The sequence below is a fragment of the Lepidochelys olivacea genome (assembly GCF_965140295.1).
Source record: "Lepidochelys olivacea isolate rLepOli2 genome assembly, chromosome: 1".
Taxonomy (NCBI): domain Eukaryota; kingdom Metazoa; phylum Chordata; order Testudines; family Cheloniidae; genus Lepidochelys; species Lepidochelys olivacea.
In genome coordinates, this window is record NC_140411.1 from 101,847,953 (window position 1) to 101,868,486 (window position 20,534).

The 20,534-nt window shown below is 37.3% G+C and overlaps 1 protein-coding gene across 2 annotated transcripts in view; it reads left to right on the forward strand.

Moving 5' to 3' along the window:
* The window catches only part of CLYBL (citramalyl-CoA lyase), a 219,459-nt gene that overhangs the window by 171,174 nt on the left and 27,751 nt on the right, over window positions 1-20,534 (forward strand). For both annotated transcript variants that reach the window (XM_084650358.1, XM_084650359.1), the window contains one exon: window positions 18,067-18,255. In XM_084650358.1, the coding sequence (XP_084506484.1) occupies window positions 18,067-18,255 (189 nt within the window). The remainder of the gene's footprint in view (window positions 1-18,066; window positions 18,256-20,534) is intronic.

Below are 20,534 nucleotides of genomic sequence, written 5' to 3' on the forward strand. Positions count from 1 at the left end.
AATTCAGCTGAAAATAAGTATTACATCATTCTAGATCATTATATCTATAAGCCTCATTCTCCACTGTCTTGCACCTTGTATAGTAATTTACACCTGTGCACAGTGAGTGCAAAGTGGGTGTGAAATGCTGTCAAATCAGAATAGTAGAATTTAAACCGACTTTGCGCAAGTGTAAATGAGAAATAAGGTGCAAGGCAGTGGTGATTCAGTGGATATATTTTTACACTACAATTTTAACTGCAGAATCTGATCCTCAGAATTCTGGCACATATTGCACAGACCTTTATATCTTCTTCATCTAAAAGTGATATTCATTTTTATATATTTTAAAACACATAGCTAAAAAAAAACTATAGTCCTGCACGTATCATGTAAACCTGGGTTGCACATGAATAGAGAAGAGGAATTTATACTGCACTATCCAGCTACGTGCTATATTGGACTGAGAACATTTCTATGAAAGTTAAATATGACCCACCAAGTATAACAGAATCTAAATTTAGAAGGAAAAACAAAAGAAAAGTAAAAGATATAAGGAAAGGAGGTGATACTGAGGGTCATTACTTTATTATGACCCTCATATCTAGGTTTGAGAGCCCAAGGTCCAGTCCAAGTCGCAATGTCTCAAGCTAGTGTGAGCCCCACTACCACAAGTCTATTAGTCCAGGCTAGAAGGCTCACTCCCAGATGCAGTGCAGATATACAGAACTAAAATCCCATGCTGTCATACTTTATTAGTTGAGTTTAGTCTCCCATAAGTCACTCTTTCTTATGGGCCAGTTGAATTTTCTGTTGTTTTTTTTTAATTTATTTTTTGCTTAAATATTTTCCAACTCTGACAGAATGACATTTTAAAAATGAGCCCCTTTTAAATTTCCCCTCAAATTATAATGTTTTTCAGACTCCTCTAGTTAAAGAATCACAATCCCTAAAAGCACCCATGCACATTCATTCCCATAACATCTCACACTTAGGCCCCTCTTAAAATGTATACATAAGAACTGTTACTTTCCCTTTCTACATGGAAAAGCTGAGCTAACTGACAGGTTCGGCCAGCTGCTTCTACCCTTCAGTGCTGCTAGACTGGCTCCCTGGGAAACAGCCTGGGCACTAAGGAGTACGGGGGCAGGGAACTGGAGGATTGTTGAGGACAAAGGGGTCTTTGAGACCGTATGGAGGGCCTGGGGGGAGCACGCAGGGATCAGGAGGAAGGAAAAGCAAAGTTCAGTGCTGCTGCCTTGGCTCCTTGGGGCACCATGCAGCAGCCCTGTTGAGAGCCAAGAGAAGTGAGGGCCGTGTATCAAGGGAAGCCTGGGTTTTCAGGACTCACGTAGGGTGAGTGGAGCGTTGGAGAGGCAGGGCCATTGAATGGGGGTGTAGAGGGGATCTGAGGAAATAGTTGCATGCTGGGGTGAGAGGTCTGGTGTGGAAGACCCCAGAGCTCCTTCTTGAGCCTTCAGTGGGGAACAGTCCTCGCCCTCTGCACCCAGCATCAGCACTTGAAGCACTTCTTCAGCACTGATGCCTTGAATCCCTCTTGCACTGAGACAGCAGTATCAGCGGAGCTGAGTTTTTGGGTACAGAGCCATAGGATCATCAAAGTCTCCTTATGATGCTATAACCCCAGGTGTGTCAGAAAGTGGAGGCTGAAGGAGCCCATCAATTGCTGGTGGCTTGACACATTGGGACAGAGCCCACTTGCCACTCCCACTACACAATCCTGATGATATCAACCCAGATCTCACCCGCACACATCCCTGCTCACTCCCCTGCTCCTGGAGTTTAACCAGCCCGGTTGGAGTTTAACACTGTGTGGGGGAGGTGGATGAGAAGGGATGGGGTGCAGCAAAGGAGAGAGAGCGGGAATGTAGGAGGGCAGCTGCATCCATCCATGCCCCTCATTAATGTCCCTCTCCCACCCTGGTCCATGGAGATCTTCACTTTCTCCACTTTTAGTCCTGGTATGACAGACCTGCTCAGATAAAGTAGTCTGTGCACTCCACCAGGAGGGGCATGAACAGTGTATTCATAGATATGCTCCTCTCTTGACTTGACCCTTATCCCCAAGGAAACCTGACATGCTGGCAGATAGGGAGCCCTCATACAGCTATACGCCATTGCATACGGGGTGCTGGCCACCTGCATTGGTTTCCCAAAGTCAGCCCCCCACTCTATGCAGTAGAACCACACTCCATGCCCCTGGAGTAGGGGGAAAGGTTTCCTCTTGAAACAGAGACTGCCACTGGACACTTTCCAACCAGAGTGCTATAAGCTGCTGGTTATGGTAAGTTCACATTCTCTTTTTGGGGACGGGATGTTTTACTTTTTTACAGTAGACAATGAGGTGAGGTTTGACCAGAAGAAAATACTAGCCATAGTTTGTTTACGTGGGAGGTCAATGGTATGTCTGTATGTGGGTTTTTATGTACATACATAATTTTTACTGAGGGTGAATATGGACTGAGGAAGAAGTATACAAGCTGGGTCTTCATTCTGGCTATGACTGGCACTTCATTTTGCCTCATTGTTTCCTGGTAGTTACCACGGTTTGTCAGACATTTTTGCTGTAGGATGATGAGGGAGAAGAAAACTCTGGCAAACACAATCACTAGCATATAATTTTCCTGTATAAAGAAGGGATAACAATGGAGTGTTGTGAAATAAGTTGGCTCTTTACATAACATTTAAATATTAATACATTAAATATTTAACATCAGTGTTAGTATCTCATTTGCAGTAATTATATTTTGCTCTCCTTTTATGGCTGCTGCTACATCTTCAACTCCAGAAAATACCAACAAACTTTGTAAATATACCCTCCTCCCCAGTGTGCGCACACACACACACAGCCACTAGAAACAACATCATACACTCTAGTGGTAGATGTGAGTAGATCTTTCCCATGGAAGTCTGCCTTGCCTTGCAGTGACTCCATTATTTAGTAAGTCACACAATACCATGATTGCTGTTGTTTTTCAAACCCGTTTATACTTTTTTTGGTGACAAACATAATTGCAGAAATGAGAAATCAGACTGCAAACGGTCCAAATTTAAATATAATCACCCCCACACTAGACCATAAGAGTGGCAGATGGACAAAGGAAGAAAGTGTACATAGTCATATTTTCTCCCATTATAATATAGACCCTTCAAACTTCAGCCAGGAACTTACCATCTGCAAATTTGAGTCTTTCCATTTCTACTGAGGCACTGATTCAAAATTCATGATTTTTTAAGTTTGAGTTCAAGTATTAAATTGATTGTTTTATATTTTAAAGGCACTGTATCTCATGCTACTCCTTACACCCAGGGAAAACGACTTGAAAAACTCCATACAACTGCTAGTTATCTTCCTTCACATCTCTCTTTAAGACTCACTTCTGCTGTGATACCTACAGAACCTGCCAGCTGATCACAGCTAGGCGGGGGTAAGCTAATATTACTGCTACTTACTTGCTTATGATACCTATGGATTGTGCACACAACTAGTCTTTCTAAAACATTCTCTTCTACTTGTTCCCTCCACTTGTTTCTGTCACTCTTTAGGGAAGGACTGTCTGTCTTTTATTATATATGTCTATACAGTGCTTAGAGCCTCTATAGGACCGGTGCTACTATAATACAAATAATAACAGTGATAGCAAGTTAGTCCTAATTTTGTTCTTGTGATTAAATTAAGAATTTCTGTGCTGCTCCAGTGTGTAATTTATTTCTAAGGGCCAGATCCTCAGTTCATGTAAATTGCTGTAGCTCCGTTGTATGCTGATTTATGTCAGCTGGCCCTTAATCTTTCAATATTTCCCACTTAGAATATAATCACAAAACAAAAGCCGTGTTCGTTAAATAACCTATTCTGAAAGGCTGCATTTCACATGGTCCTTTACCACCATTGTGTCTAGGAACTCTGACCCTAAATTTTAAATTTAATAACCAGCCTATTAGTAACCTAAACCTTACCTTAGCGTGGAGCACCTTCATGAGTGCAGGCTTATCTTTGACCTGGGATGTAGTTCAATCTGGCAAATCTTTTTCAAGGCACATAAGTGCTGCAGCACTAAGTATGTTTGTCAGATTTCTACTGAATCAGGATTGGTCGCTGCAGGGGATAAGATAGAAAAAGAGATGCTGCTTTTGTGTGTTGTAAACATAAGCTCCATAAACAAAATAAAGCAATAAGCGTAGTAATTATTTAAAAATATTTTACAATATTTCTGCTCAGTACAGCTATGAAAAGTCTAAAAGAAGCAAAATAAAAACAATTTTCAGTGAAGAAATTGAAGTTCAGAAGTCACCAATAATGGTAAAAAGATCCTAGAAGCCAGTTTAATACCTTGCTCTTCTGTTAAGGAATACTTTCTGCACTAGACTAGTGGAATAGTAGGACTTTTACCTGGCTCTTGTATATGGCATACAGATTTCACTTGGAAGCGTAATTTTTACAAACTGTTTAGTGTTCATGTGTCACTACCACTGTTGTGCCAGATTGCACCTGGCATCGATATAAACAAAGCTTTGGCAAGAATTCTTTCCTTTGGGATGGAGACATCTGATATTCAAGCTAAAAACATGTCAGTGTTTCAAGACACTCCAAATAGCCTGATTTACCAGTATAGTAAATTAACCCGCCTGGTGGAGTGTTAAATGCTTTATTAACGTCAACTGGAGGCGAGGGGGGAAATGGCAAAAACAAACAAAAACACTTCAATAACTTGTTTGTCTAGTATTGGTGAAAGAAATATAGCTAAAGCATGTGAAGATTATGAGATGCTTGGGAGTCAAGAAGGCAGAAGAGAAAAATGGAAACAAGACATTTCTAATACTTTGTTTGCATTCTTTCCATAGAATATACGGTGCCAGAGACCAAAAAGTAGAACTGGCAGGTACTGAATAAAACAAGTTCTATATAAAATGGAAAGGAATCCCCTCAACAAAAATATCTGCCTGAAAGTTAAATTGGGTTAACTAACAAGCCCTGAAAATACTCAACACATCATTGTCTTTAAGAGGAAGGTTCACTAAAACCACTTAAATTCAAGTGGATTTCCTTTGATGGTGAAAGCCATCTCTAGATAAAGAAAATCTAGACAAAAAGGCGATAAACTACTCATATAACCTCCCGAGGCAAAATAGCTGAGCTGAGTATTTGACACACAGAATTCATAGATGGTAAGCTTTTTGAGGCAGGGTCTATCATTCATTATAGATTTAAACAGCACCTAGAAAGTAGGGCTCAAACGTTGTGGCTGTTTGGTGCTGTTGCCATTGTTGTTTAACATTTATATAACTATCACTAGAATAGGCACTTACAAACAAACTGGAGTGGAACAGGAGTGTGTATATGCTGTCTGAGAAAATACAGCATTTGTTCCTTGGAAAAAATTGCTCTTTGTGAATAAATGGACTAAAGCTGTGCCATTTTATTAATATACATTTATGTTCAAATCCTATTCTACAGTTTACTGTAAATAAAATAGACTACCATAATTTATTATTATTTCTGACCACTTGGAAATTGTTACAAAGCTTGTGTTTGAGTGGATGATAATTATTTTTTAGTTGGAAAGGTTGACTGATTTTTATTTGAACGGAGATGGAGGACTTAGCTTATATTCAGACAGAAATTACAGCTGGTCAATGGGAAATGAAAGCTGGCCAAGAAACTGCCAACACAGAATTGAAAGCTGTGAAACCTGGTCAAGAAGATATAAAGCCAAATAAGCAACATATGAAAGATGATCTTAAAGCATAGATCAAATCACTCAGATGGAAATGAGAATTATATTAAAAGAGGCTAGCTGAAGATCATGAAGAGACAAACAAGCAGTGAAATAAGAAAAAGAAGTTGACTGCAGTGACCAAGACCACTAATTTGAAAATAATAGACCTTAACATTTCCAAGAAATAAAAAAGAAAGAAATCTTTGACCATCCTGAAATTTTCTAACAGAGAACTATCCAAGAGGTCCTTCAGATATTCTATTCAAAGTGATTTGCCAGGTTCTTAGGTTATCAGAACGCTTTGGAAGTTAACAATTTGAACGAGGGATGGGAAAAGAAAGAGACTTTGCAAAAGGCACACATTTTACAAGGCTTTTCTATGCTGTAACACAGTGTCCTTGGATGTGAGAGCATTCTGCAGGGCTCAGAGAGGGGAGACCAGACTGTCCCGTCTCAAGTGCTGCAGAAACTTACTGCCTTTGAGGGGAGGTCTTCCTCCAAAGTTTGAGCCTAATGTAACATTGCATGCCAAATTAATGGGTGGGGGGTGGAAGAGGGTGAGGAGTTATCTGGTAACAAGTGGACTAGGTCTGATACTGTTGCAGATTTTATCCACAGAAAAAAAACTGAGTTCTCCAGACTTAGTGCAAGCCCTTGATAAAATGGTCTGAGGGCCAGTCATCAGGTTCAGTTGGTCAGAGTCCAGCTAAGAGCAAGGAGGAGGAGGAAAGAAGTTCACCTGAGCTATCAGAGAACCTGTACAGATTGATGTAGCTGACAGCATAACTACATACCAGAGCATCTACCTGGGATGGACTAGCAATGGGCCGATATATTGGTGCCCAACTGGAGGAGGACTACAAATTAAAATTGACAAATGGAGGCAGAGGAACTTTGTGAGACTGTGCAGCTTACTACAGAACTAGAATTATACAGCAGGACAGAGGTAAAAACAACCACTTCTGAGGAAAGTGGAAGGAAAATCTCCTGAATCTTATTAGTATAATTCTGAATCTAATACTCGTGATGAGAAAAGGGACTCTAATTAGATGCAGGAAATATCTGAGAAGTTTGGAAAAAATGTCACATGCAGTTTGCAAAATAAAATACAATATCAGTTCTGCAATAAAGGGCAATCCTGTCAAATGCTAGTACAGCAATACTGGTTGTCATAAAAGGAAAGCATGCTGATGCATTTAAGGAAAATCAGGACAGATCTTACAGGTGTCTATTGGCAACCCTTCCCCAAGTTCAAGGAACAAGTTAAAATCAAGTCAGAGGGGCAGATCTTTAGTTAGCTGGTATGGCTAGTCCTATAATTTTTGTTTAAATCTAGGTGATTAAACAACAATAAAGGGAGTTTGAAACTGAAAATATGAATTATGCCAGACTTGTGAACACTGACTTGAATTTAAGAACTAGTCTGCAGTTTTTGTACCTGTTTTACCTAAATTGGTTTAAAACCAATATAATTAAATTGAAGCAACCCTATAGAGTGTAAAAAGTTCTTTATATAAAGGTGCTCATATAAATTTACAAGAATAAACTATATTGCTATAAGCAACTCCTAACAGTATAACTGTAACCACACTAGGGGATTGTACTGATTTAACTATTCTGGCTTCTAAACCAATATATTTAAATACATACAAAACTTCTATATAGATGAGTCCTAAGATTTATTAGCACAGATTTGCTACAAATGTTAGAATCCAAAATTGATTGGTGACATTAGTCTCTTATTGACACTGATTTGCAAAGAAGCACCAGCCCATAAATGGAGGAAAATATAGCTTAAAAGCTGAACCTGTGAAATTTGAGTCTGAGGTGTGAGGGACTGATACAATAAATGAAATTAATATATTTTGGGATTTCAATGTATCTAACACCGCCAGTATAAGGTTCTGCAAATGCCAGTAAAAGGTTCTGCAAATTCAGTCCCGGGAAATTCCCATGAAAGGAGTGATACAGATGATACAAAAATTGTATAAGTAACTAATCAGCAGTTTAGCTAGTTGTCCTACTCCTGGGGCCAAAAGCATCTTCTAAGTACTGTGTATGCTTAAGTAACTTTCCAGCAAAGGAAAAATAGTAGCTGGGGAGGCCTGTTTTGAAACACAGACTCCTAGTGATTAGTGATTCTAGCTGCTAAAGTTGAAACAAGCAAGAATTCTAATGATGGTAACAACTGTAAGAGAATCTGAAGTGACTCTAATGGGTTCACTCTGGTGAAACCAGAAGCTGGGCTTTCTTAGTAGTAAGATCATACTTCTGGAATTCACTCTCATCTACATTTAACTCTGAACCTGGCTGCTTTTACAAACATATTCAAAACACACATTTTTGCATTAAATCTGAAATCTCAGGTACTTAAATGACTGGCCAGGTATCTCATTCTACTGTGACTTACAACTGTGGGATGTAAATTGAGAACAATAGTTTATCTACTTCATTTACTAGGACAGGTACATAAACCTATCTTTAAGCCATGTAAAGTATGTCCAGATGCTATAGTAACTAATGCCCTGTAAAACAATGTAATAATTTAAAAAATAGATTCCATCAAAAGGAAATTCACAGTTAAGATAATTCCTGAGGAAAAAAGGGATGAAGTAAAGCTCAAAGAATTTACTGGATTTATTCCAGTGCAGAGAGGAATATTTAAATGAGGACCAGCAGAAAGTTTTGAAAAACTGTCAGATAAACAATCAAAATTTGTTACCTCCTAGTCCATAAGATGTATGTAATTCTTCCCTGCTAATATACAACACACAAAATTGGCACTGGGGAGAGTTGTCCTATCAAGCAGTCACCTCATCAGCTGCCAGTCTCTTATAGGAGAAGGCTTTCAATCGGTTCTTAGGCTTTGCTTATAGTTCTAGGCAGGGAAAGAGATTGCATCATCAGATTTTGTTTGGCGTATAGAAAACCAAATGAAATTGTAATGAGAGATTCTTACCCTTTGCCATGAATGGTGAACGATAGGATTAATTTTGTTTTACACACTAGAGGCTCAGATTGTCACTGCTTGTTTAGGGAGATGCAGTTTGCTGCACCCCCGAGATGTTCATGACAGTGAAGGGTGGATGGCACTGGCCCTGTAGTCCCTCCATTCAGAGGTTCTGTGAGGGGAGAGCAATTTTAAGTTGTCAGTGGAAGTCTGTAGGAGCCCTGTCAGCAGAGGCTGCCCAGAGGATGTGCTAAACCTAATGTTTCGGATGCACTGGCTCATAGCAAATGGAACTTGTGGATTCCTTGCATCACCACAACCCCTCTCCAAGTGGATTTTCCACCATATGGAGCCCTGGATTACTGAGGTAGAATCCAGCTCAGTCTGAATCTGGCCCTGAATCTTCATTAAAGTAACTATTAACAGAGAAGTAGATCCATCAGGCAGAGAGAGGTCTTCTTTTGAAGCAAGAGAAAGGCTAAGCAGTTTAAAGTAATGCTCTCTAGATCAGTTTCCCACACTATGGTCAGTGGAGAGCTGGCTGGTCACATGGTACTGGCTTCTACTTATTTCAAGATTCTAAACTGAATTAAGACAACTAAAATTATGTTAAATACTTTCCTAATATTACTCTTCCATGTAAGCAATTACTGTAGTTGTCACAAGGATGTTATGAGACTGTGAAAGGAAATTCAGGTGAATTATGTGATCACAAAAAGGAGAGCGAGTGGTCCATGAGAAAATCTCTGTATTAAAATGTTGGCCATACAATGAAAATCCTGTTCTAGATTGTACAACATTCCTTCTGCTTTTGAACAGTACTCTTGCAGGGAGTACTGCATAGTAAGCCTCTGTCAGCCTATTATATCCAAAAGACCTGTTGGTGTTTGCTAAATTCTTTGAACAAGACTCACACATTTACAGATTGACAGTGATAAACTTACAAATGTGAATTTGAAATTAAACCAAGAAAATAGGAACAGTTTGAGACAGATGTGATTTCCCTTGGCCACTTATCAGGAAGAAAAATATGTCCTCTGATTAAAAATAACAATAGAGGCAATTCAGAGCTGACTGCCTCCCTAAACACTCAGATGTAAGGAGTTTTATAGGGCTCTGCTCCTGTTATTAATTGTCATTACACAGTTTGCCAATATAGAAAAACCATTGCATAAATTAATAGAGTAAGGAAAACTGTTTGGTTGTTCACAGAAGTGTGAATCAGCATTTGTAGAGTTCAGAAAAGCACATGTGACTGGTCCAAGTGTTGGCTTCACTTTGTTTCAAAACACCTTACTTGATAGAGACAGATTTAAGTATTTATACATTAGTGGTAGTTTTGTTTCAAGAAAGAGAAGGAATGGGAAAAGTAGTGGGTTAATACAGCCAGGCTTAATACAGCTGCAGAGAGAAATGTTTGTGCCACCTGGAATAGTTTTTTGGCAACTATTAAAGCTATTGACCATTTTCGTGTATGAGAGGAAATTGTAATCAGAGAACATGCATCTATACAATGGTTTCTTTACATTCAAGAATTTTAAAGATAGTAAACTAAACAGTTATGGAAATTACATAAGGATGGTGGACAAATCAAACACAGGCGGAAGCATGCTGACATTTTGTCTAAAGCTAGGTGTTGTGTGGAATATTTCAGCTAGTGCTTTTGGCAAGAAAGCATTATATTGGACCAGGGCTGAGCCCAGTTTTTACCAGATATTATGTCCACCATGTGTGACACACAGATCAAGAGCAAAATAATAGCTCAAAGGCAAGATACTAGGTATCCACAATCTCTCCTGAAATACCCCAAACTGAACTGTCAGCTAGAGAGTTAGGAACCTACAAGAAGTAGATTTTCCCAACCCCAAGCAAACGTCTCTGAAATCATCCCCTGCAGGGTATGATCTGTTCTTGGGATTTCAAGAGGATAGCATCCCATCCTGATTCTCTCTCACCCTTGCACAAGGGGATACTGTGGCCCTAGGGCGGTAGTAATCACTGCAGCCCCAGCAGAGAGAGAGAGAACAGGTCTGGGATGAATGATGGACTGTTTGGGCATTCAGGATGCCCATCACTTGGGTTTCCCCACCACTGATCAGCTCCATGGCTCCAGCCTGCAGAATGGGTGCAGGTTCCCTCCTCCCGTCGCTTCTGCAGCAGGCCGACTCTTCCTCAGCATCGGTTAGTCTGGTCGACAGAGGGTTCTGCAGCACTTGTTAGCGCTGATGGGCTGGCTATTGCTGAATAAACAGGGATAAGGACTTTGACCGTCTGTGTTCTCTGCTTACGGTTTGAGGAGAATCACGGAACCATCTACCTTTTTTTGTAACAGATGCGTCGTATAATTCTAGTTTCCCAGTTGCTGTATTTCCCCTTCCATCTAGTATTTTATTGGCCTTTAATTATTTCCTTCACACTGTGTTTTCCTCATTTGCCTATATTTATTATTTCTTTTTGGTTTTGAACATTTTATTAAAATAATGGAAGAGATGACTAAATGGCTGTTTAGAACATAATCCTTCCCTGGTCTTTGAGACAGTTGATCTGTCCTTCACTTAAAATAATTGCATCAACAACCAGCTCATAGAGCAAGTCACTTTTCTCTTGCTAACATTTAATTTAGCTAGAGTGCCAAGTACTCTGATATATTTATTAACAGTGTCAACAACAAAAAATGCATTTTTAATTCACAGTAACTGATTTTAAAAAGCCTAGTTGTAAACATTTTCATTTTTAACTTGTTATATATTATACCAAGGCAATATTTTTTAAATAAAAATAATTCATGAGGACATATGGTTGAGTTCCTGTGTCACTGTAAATAAACATGTTGCCATGTTTCATTATTGATTACATCAGAGAGAATTTTTTGTTGCATCATTCCATCATGCAGCAGCTCATTCATACTGTCCAGGAAGACTAATTAACACTAATGCTTGTAAAGAATTTTCATTTGTGATGCTAATCTGTCACACAGTGAAAAGCATCCTCAGAAAGCTGGAAAAAAAGTAAAGAGAGTACATCTTGCAGCCACCTGAAATTAGTGTTAGTTTGATTTGTTTTAATTGAAAGGTTGTTTACATCTCTTTCATAAGTGTTTATAAAAGTTGGCATATAGAATCTAGTCCATGAACGAGGAGGCTATTCTAGCTTATTGGACCTATCGTACATAGAAGTTTATTACAAAACTGGTCAATACTGTTGGTACACACAGTCTAAATGCATAAACCAAAATATATACAATGTGCACACACACAAAAAGTGCTATATGAGAGCAAAGTATTGTTATTATTACACATAAAGAGAGATTTAGGCTACGTCTTAAGACTACTGGCATGTTTGTATACACCTCATCATAGTGATCTCTAGTTAAAAGGCCACATTGCTTTGATTATATGAAATATATAAAAGTCTGAAAAACTATTTTACACACAATTTGTAAAAATATTTAAATCACTTGCAGTAGTTCTCTCATCAGCAGCTATCCTGGCTCTGCAGAGTTTCAGCAAACTTACATAGTCCAGCATCCATGAAGCTTAATCAGGATTCATAAGCCCTGGGTTCTGGGCTGCTGGCCTTGCGGAATTTAGATTCTAATTTTCTGGTTCCCTCACTTTTGTGGAGGCTCAAGCCAAGCCACCTCCTGACAGTCATATATGGAAGTTGTCCAACTCTGATGATGTCAGGTGGATTCCACTGGGTATCTTCAGGGAGTCCACTCATGTACACACTGGGGGGGAGGCTCAGTGAGGCTAAATGGCAGCAAGCAGCTGCCAATCAGCCATAGAGAGCTTTAAAATATATTGTCCTTTTAAAAAAAGAAAAAAGTATGAAAAATGCTGTTCAAGAGCGTATTGTTGGATCATTAGAAAGAAAAACCATTTAACAAAATGCTGTGTGCCTAAGGGCTTTAAATTTCCTAGCAAAGCACAGTTAACTTTACAAGTTAGTCCATAATGCTGGTTATTTCAATAATTTGCTTCAGTTTTCAAGTTGATAGACCACAGAGAGCATATAAAGACACTTAGCAGAGCAGAGAGAAAGAGAGTCAGATACTATAGATGCATACAGTAAGAAGAATCACTGTGTTCTGAAGAATATCGCGATCAGAAAAGCGAAAGGGACAGTGTAAAAGAGGAAGGGCTTGAAAAAACAAATGATTAGAAAAAAGGCTTTTAAGGCTTCAGGGAAGAGGATCTAAGAGAGAAGGCAGAGTATTGTATTATCAGTAATTATCTAAATATTTATTTGCCTAAACTGCAAAGGAAGATTAGAAATGCATAGATTCATAGATTCCAAGGCCAGAAGGGACCATTGTGATCATCTAATCTGATCTTTATGTGTAAAACATACAGTAGAGGTCCTTTCTCCTCTTACAAGCCTGGCAATGAAAATCTATTCTTTCAGAGGTTGTTCAAATCTTGGACTGGTGCAAAATAGAAAATAGGTATTATGAACTATGTCTACTGTTTTCAGAAACATTCAGCAGATAAACAAATTGTTCTGCATTGATGTTTTTCTTTGCTTCCTTGAAAATGAATATGATTTTCTGTTCTACTCCATTCTCTGCTGTAAACCTGAAACCAAGAGGCCTAATGTTTCATTTTATACAACTATCACCTCTGTCAAGGAGTCATGGCTTGTAAAGAAATTCAAATTTTCCATTTACATAAACTAATTTTGCCAATTCATATTATTATGAATATTCAAGGACAGTTCGGCGAGTCAAATCTGGAGAAAGACAAAATCCAGATTTGTGCGGCATGCACTAATGAAAGTAACAAAAGATTCCGCAATGTCAAGTTGTATGAACAAACCACTACAGGGAAGTAAGGTTAAATCATAATTGCATGTTTTTAACCATGTCAATAGTGTCACAAAACATAACTCTAACTGTGACTATAGTGTTTAATTTTTCTGTTGCTGTGTGAAACATACAAAGTTATTATGACTGTCGTGAGGACGACACATTCTGGTCTGCCATTGTAGCAGATCAGATTTTTGCATTTCAGTATGAAGCGTTACAACGAAGAGATGGTAACAGAATAATGTCTCAGACATCAGTTTTAACATATTTTCATGTATTTCTTTGACTTTAACCTCTTCTTCATTTTATTTTATATTTATATACATATTCTATCTTTACATTAAGGGCTGGAGGTCTTGAGAAAAACTGACGAGGGTGTCCAGGAAGATGAAGTGAAATAGAGATACAACTCACAAACAACAAGACATATTTATATGGATACATGTCTTTTCCCCCAACCTCCCAAGATGATGCAACTCTAACAATTATAATAATGGAAAATTTGCTTGCAGAATACATTATCAAATTCAAAAGAATATAGAAAATATAACTCTTCACCTTGTTGTCCTAATACCAAAATTTCCATAATCCAAATATTTTTGTTTCATTATTTCTTTATTAATGTTGTGTCCAGGGTTTGGGGTGGTTTTTTTGTTTTGTTTTTAGTTCCATGACATTTCTCCCATTTCAAAGCTGAAATTTCTATACGTTGACATATAACTTAAAATACATAAAATAAAAAAGGGTACTAATTCAGATGTTCTGAAACTGTGATAATGCTATTATATAAGTCGTTTTATTTAGGTGTGTTTATACTTTATAGTTTTATAAATAAGCCCAAGGGGCTCCTTCTTAGTTGTCACATTCTTCCTTGAATCTCGTATTCTGTCTGTCTTATCCTATCCGACAGTAGAATTGATGCCGCACTAATCCCTGGAAGTTTGGAACTAATGAACTAACTGCTGAGCTGCCGCCACGGAGCTTGGTCCCAAACTATACTGTACTTCACACTCGATTTATTCTCCAGATGGCGAGACAGTGCAGCCCTGCCGCGAGGGACCACCTCTTCCACTGGAGTGTAAAAGTGGACGGATGTTGTTTTCTTTGCAGATTTGATAATTCAGAGCTAGAAACTTGTGAAGATGATTAGTTATTAGCTTTAATGGGTGCCAATTGAACCAACTGCACGCATATTCCCTTCTTTAATTTCAATGTCTCTGTGTCTTGGTGATGGTTGATTTATCTGCAGTACTACATCACTGAAACCTTTATCTTCCCAATTTGGTAGCAATACACGGCAACAAAAATCAAACTGCCCTATGGAGAGTCAAATATTAGAACAAATATAATAATGTGCTTATTAGCCACTGTCTCTACATTTAAATATGCACAGAATGGATTATCAAATGAAAGTCATAACTCTGATATACTCTAGTAATATCATTGTTTACAAGAAGGAGTGTCAGTCATCTTTCTGTCTCTCTCTGGTTTATAAAACACCCAATCAGTGTGGAATCCAGATACTAATTGGGCTACAATAATCTCAGACTACCTTGGGAGGGAATAATCCATTAAATGATCAGGTTTTCTCCTTTTTTATGCATTCATTCATTGAAGAGAATTATCTTATGGTATAGCGCTGACATAAAGAACAGAGCAAATTTATTTATCTAGTCTGACCATTTGTAGTAGGGGATTGGTGAAGTCTTTGGAAGCAGATTTATTGTTGCATCAAGGGCCTATGTATAACCTGTATGTATGTATATTATTGCATCAAGTACAAAAGTTTTTCTCTATTATTAAAAATTGAGAGTAGTTTAACTAAAAGGTTGAGCTTTTGCATATATTATGTTACAATATTAGAGACTATTTTAATGCATAATGATGCAGTAAAAACTCTTCCCTTTTTCATCCATATGTTTTATGCTCTTTTTTTTCTTCTTTTTCCCCCCCTATTTACCCATGAAACATTTTGTAGTAATCCTGTCTATGGGCCTAATCCTACACTACTGAAGTCAGTGGGAGCTTTTCCATTGTTTTAAGTAGGGATAGGGTATCCTGTTCAGGACTGGCTGTAATACCTGGAATCTTCTGGGTAGCTGGTACCTATCAGTCTGGTCCATAATTAAAATGTACATGATTGAATCATGATTTGGAGACCATGAAGGCCAGATGTATTTCATCAAGGGAGAGAATCTTCTTCATTGCTGGGGAATCTCTGTCTCTGAAGCAGACAGTACTAAAATGTAATGGTTCTAAGAAAGTGAATCTGTTCTCAACCCAACAGATGGCACGCCTGTGTTAGCAAAACTGTAACATATTTCTCTATTACAATATGAAAAAATAACATCCTTGTTGGTTGGTATAAATTCAGTGATGTTATTGGTTATTTTGGGATATGTACCAAAGGGCTGCACACTTAGTTTATGTAAATTACGAAAAGCAACAGCCTGTTAATAAGTGTTTTGTGTGGAAATATACCTAGAAGGACATGATCTGTCTTTTTATGGGATGGGCGTTTACAGCCTGAGCGGAAAAACAACTAACAAGAATGCCTACTGCTCATTATTGTAATTTGGAAAAAAATAATAATCAGATTGTATAGTTTTCCTGTAATATGCCCTCATTTAAAATTGGATGCTTCTTTAGTGGACAGTTTTGGAAGATCTTTATTTTGCAAAGTGGATCATTATGTACTGAAACTGTGACAATCTTATCTGACATTAGTCAAGAGCATAAATTGGTTTGGAGAATGTGTTTTTAAACTATCACTCTGCACCAAATCCCAAAACTTTCAGACCAGCTAAGAAACCAACTCTTGCTGCTCTGACAGTGAGAATTTAGTGGGATTTGTATTAGCCAGTGATGACATCACATAACGCAATTTGAAGAAGACAAACAATTATAGGTGTCTTTTGGAGCTCTCTTTCAGCTGAATATGTTTTAATAAACTGTGTGTACCTGTGCATTAATTTCATAATGGCAGCGGCTAGAATTAATTCACAATAGCAGTAACATTTCTGATTGTATTTATATTTTAATGAAATGACCTCTGAATGTAATCTTGTATCATAGCATAGGGGTGTCTCGGTCTGTATATATTGTCCTTTTCTGTCCTGCTGATGATGGGCATATGTTAAAATCTTTGGAGAAATGTGGATGATAGTACCAAGCTGAAAGCTGTTTGATTCAAGTTTCATTAACCTTCAACTTCATTATTCTTTCACTTTAACTGGTGAGAGTAATCACTTGCTTCTGTCTAAACTTATCCTAATTATTGGCAGTCCAAGCCTTGTAAATCAGTACACTGCAGTGCTGTCTTAAACTGGTTTTGAAGACCTATTCTGATCTGACCTGACAACTGGAAGCTACTGTTTCCTCACACTCTTTAACTCGGACCACATTTTGAAATTTCTTCTGCCTCTACTCACAGGCAGAGATTTGTATCCGTCTGGTTTAAATCTACTGTCATGTGTTGTCTCGCTGATTGGTATTAGTCTCGTTATTAACTTTGATGATTTTTTTCTGAGTTTGCCTGTTTTCTAGATAAGTATTTCTGCTCAAATGGCTGTATATTGTTAAAACTGTTTTTTTTAAACAATCATGAGTCAGAAGCTTTAAAGTTTTATTAGTACCATAAAAACTCTTCACAAATGAAACTACTTTTGATAAGTGTTCATTTTGACAATGAGAATTTGTTAAGGGCTGTTGGCAAGTTGAAAGAATTTGTTTTTGAAACTGAAATTGGCAGGAAGTAGTGAGCTCAAGTGCTTTCTTTTTTTTCTCCTTCCCTTTTTTCTTGACGCCAATAGAAGTGTTTCATTTCAGCAAAGGATTTAAGCATTCTGAATGCAAATCAAGTATTCAACAGATTTATAAACTTTCCTTCCTTCACCATTTTGTGAGCAGTGTGTCAATTAGAAAATGTGTGTTTGGAATTTTTATTTTTGCTGATAATATGGAGTATTTTCTTATTATCAGTCACAGTTTCCAGAAAAATCTGCATATTATTTTGGGTTACATGGTATTATTTTCATGTCTGAGCTGTCTATTCAATTGCAAGCATTAATACAGTTTAATGGATAAAAAGGGTGATTATACAGCAAGACAAAAGAAATATACATATAAGTCCTTATATACTCATAACCATGATTTTATTATGATCCATAAGAAGAATACAGGTGTTAATTGGAAATATTATTATTTTATGCAATTCTCGTATTCCATTTTTGGCTATGTGGAAAGTATGGGTGTAAAAAGATGCCAGTTTAAGGATCTATGTTCGTTAGACACGTTGCAATACCTTTAAACATGAATGTGATATTTTCTTCAAGTACTGTAGTAGTCCTATTATTAATCAGATCTGAAAATTGGATATTTACTGTTAGTTGTAAAGAAAGTGCTAAAACTAAAATTCTGAGGTACTGGCTATGAAAGGTTTAACAAAAGGCAAACAGTAATGGATATTGTGGAAAAAATAGATTTTTATATTGTTGGTTCTATTTTTTTCATCAGTTTGACATGTTTTCTGTTCGGCGGGTTTTTCTGTCAATAGAAAATAAGCTTAATTTTTTTAAACATTTATATTCTAGGCAGAAGCAAGGCTGACAGTTGTGAAAACACTCAAAGAGGTTGAGTTTGGCCAGACTGAAAAGTGTGTTAGGATCAATTCAGTGTCCAGTGGTCTTGCAGAACAAGATCTTGAGGTCCTTTTGAAGTCCAGTGTTCTTCCTTCAAGCCTGATGCTGCCAAAAGTTAAAAATGCTGAGGAAATAAGATGGGTGAGTAGTTACCAAATTGTCATAATCTTAGCTTTTGATTGAAGACCTTGGGCCAATTTAGGAGGAACCATTGGGACCAATGAGCTAGCATTCTGAAGAATGTTGCTGTTATCATGGGACAGTGTTGGTGTCTGGCTAAGAAAACGGTGTAACATTTCCATTAAAATGTGCATAGGCTGGAGTTGCACACCGAGCATACATAGCAACGTTAGTTTTTAAGGAAAACTAGTTTTCTTAGTACTTCAATCAATAAAAAAATCAATATCGATGTTACAGTATATTATCAAAACACAGAAGAAAATGTATAATAATTTAACTTTTTCCATTGTACCAAACTCTGAACCTTCACTGATACCTTAAAAGATTGTCTATGCCAATATGTTTTATGTACATGCCTGGAAAGTTATAGATGGAGAAAACATATTAGCAACATATGAAAAAATGGAGTGGGGGAGGAAAAGGTCACTTCTTTGGGGCAACTAGAGGAACAAACAGGAAGCTTTTAACTAGTGTTTTTAATTACCACAGATATTATTTCCTGAACAGTTCTCTATTTCTTCCTTTTTAATTGCTGACAGGTGTGTTTGTGTTTCATGAATGACTTTTCAGCCAATAAAAACCTGAAATGTAAATGGCTGGCATGTCAAATTACTTAAGAAAACTTTGAAATAGGTCTAATTATGCTATAATTGTTTTAATTGTTAAGAAGAGGTGCATTTTATTTAGAGATATCATTATTTCTGCAAAACATCACTAAAGGAATAGCGTTTCATTATGCAGTTCTGTACTTTTGAAAACCACAAGTGTACGGAATATCTAAAATGTATGTGAGCTGTGATGAAAGATGTATTGGTACCTAGTTTAATCTCAGCATCTAACTTTGATCAAGCCTTTAACATAGTATATGTAAATACAACTAAACGAATATGTTAGCTATATTACAGTACTTGTCCATTTGTAATAGTGTACCGTCAGTCTCCCCTGTTTCCAGTGGAGGTTATGTCCCCTTACACCACCATTTAGTTAAAGTAACTAGAGAATACCTCTCAGGATTTACAACCATGTAAGTGTTAGACATAGCTTGTCATTTATGAATATTCATGCTTCCAAAATGGCAGGGCTCTCACTAGCACCTAATATGTTTTACATTGGTATGAAATCTGAAGACTTTGTCCCTCCCATCCCCCAACTTTTCAAATGGCTAATTTTCATACCTAATATCATCCTGTTCGAAAATAAAATAGCACTAGCTTACATCTTACTGTCTGTACTTTGTTCTGTTGCATTTTGATAAATCTTTGAACACAGAGGATTTGTTGGATTTAATAACACAATTTAATATAATGTTTAATTTTTTTAAATAACAGAAGCCTTTCACTGTTTATTTTTCTGCTCATTCTTTTTACATGAAACATAAAACCTGGAGGCTGGTGCACAACTAAAAGATGGGCTTACTTGTTTTCTTTTGTGTGAGAATCTCTTGCTTTCCTTTTGTCCCTAGTATGGGTACTTGTTTGACTGGCATGGCTTATTGGACTATAACAAGCGTAACTCTCCCTCCTTTGTCATGGGACAATTCTCCCACAAATCCTGAACAGTGTGCATTCTTCCCAACACACTATTGGGTGTGCACTGGAATTGAAAGAATTGCTGAGGCCTGCTACTTCATCCCCTCCCCAATCTTTGTTTCCCCCCACTCTCTCCTTTTTTCCCCTCCCACCCTCCCTGAAATGAACACTTTACCAGGCCGGAAACATTTAATCGTCTCCTTTTGAAAAAATTAATTGAAACTTCTCCACTAGTTACCTTTTGTATTGGTGCTTATAACAAATTATAAAAAGAAAGAGGAAGGGGACAGTATTTAATTAAAAATTCTCTCTCTTTTTTTTTAATCTTCAAAACAAAAGATATTAAAATGGAGCGGGTTTTTTTTTAAAGAAACCTAACAAGGTGACTATTAAAATGTTTTAAATCTAAAAAGAGTTCTTCCATTTAAACCTTCAGCTAAGTTATAAAACCCTAGCATCCATTAATATTTTTTTATTTAAAAAAATCAAAATCATATAGAGATCTTCAGAACTAAAGCTGAAATGATTTTAATACACTGCTGCCAGTGTTCATGCTCTGACCTGTATGAAGTTTACTATTTTCTGTTGCTCTACCTAAGACACTGTACACGTATGCATTTGAATTGCAGTGATTTTCTTAATGCTATATATTTTAGCTGACTTCTTTTCTCTGGGGAAAAGTTACAGAAAAGATGATGATGATGCACAGAA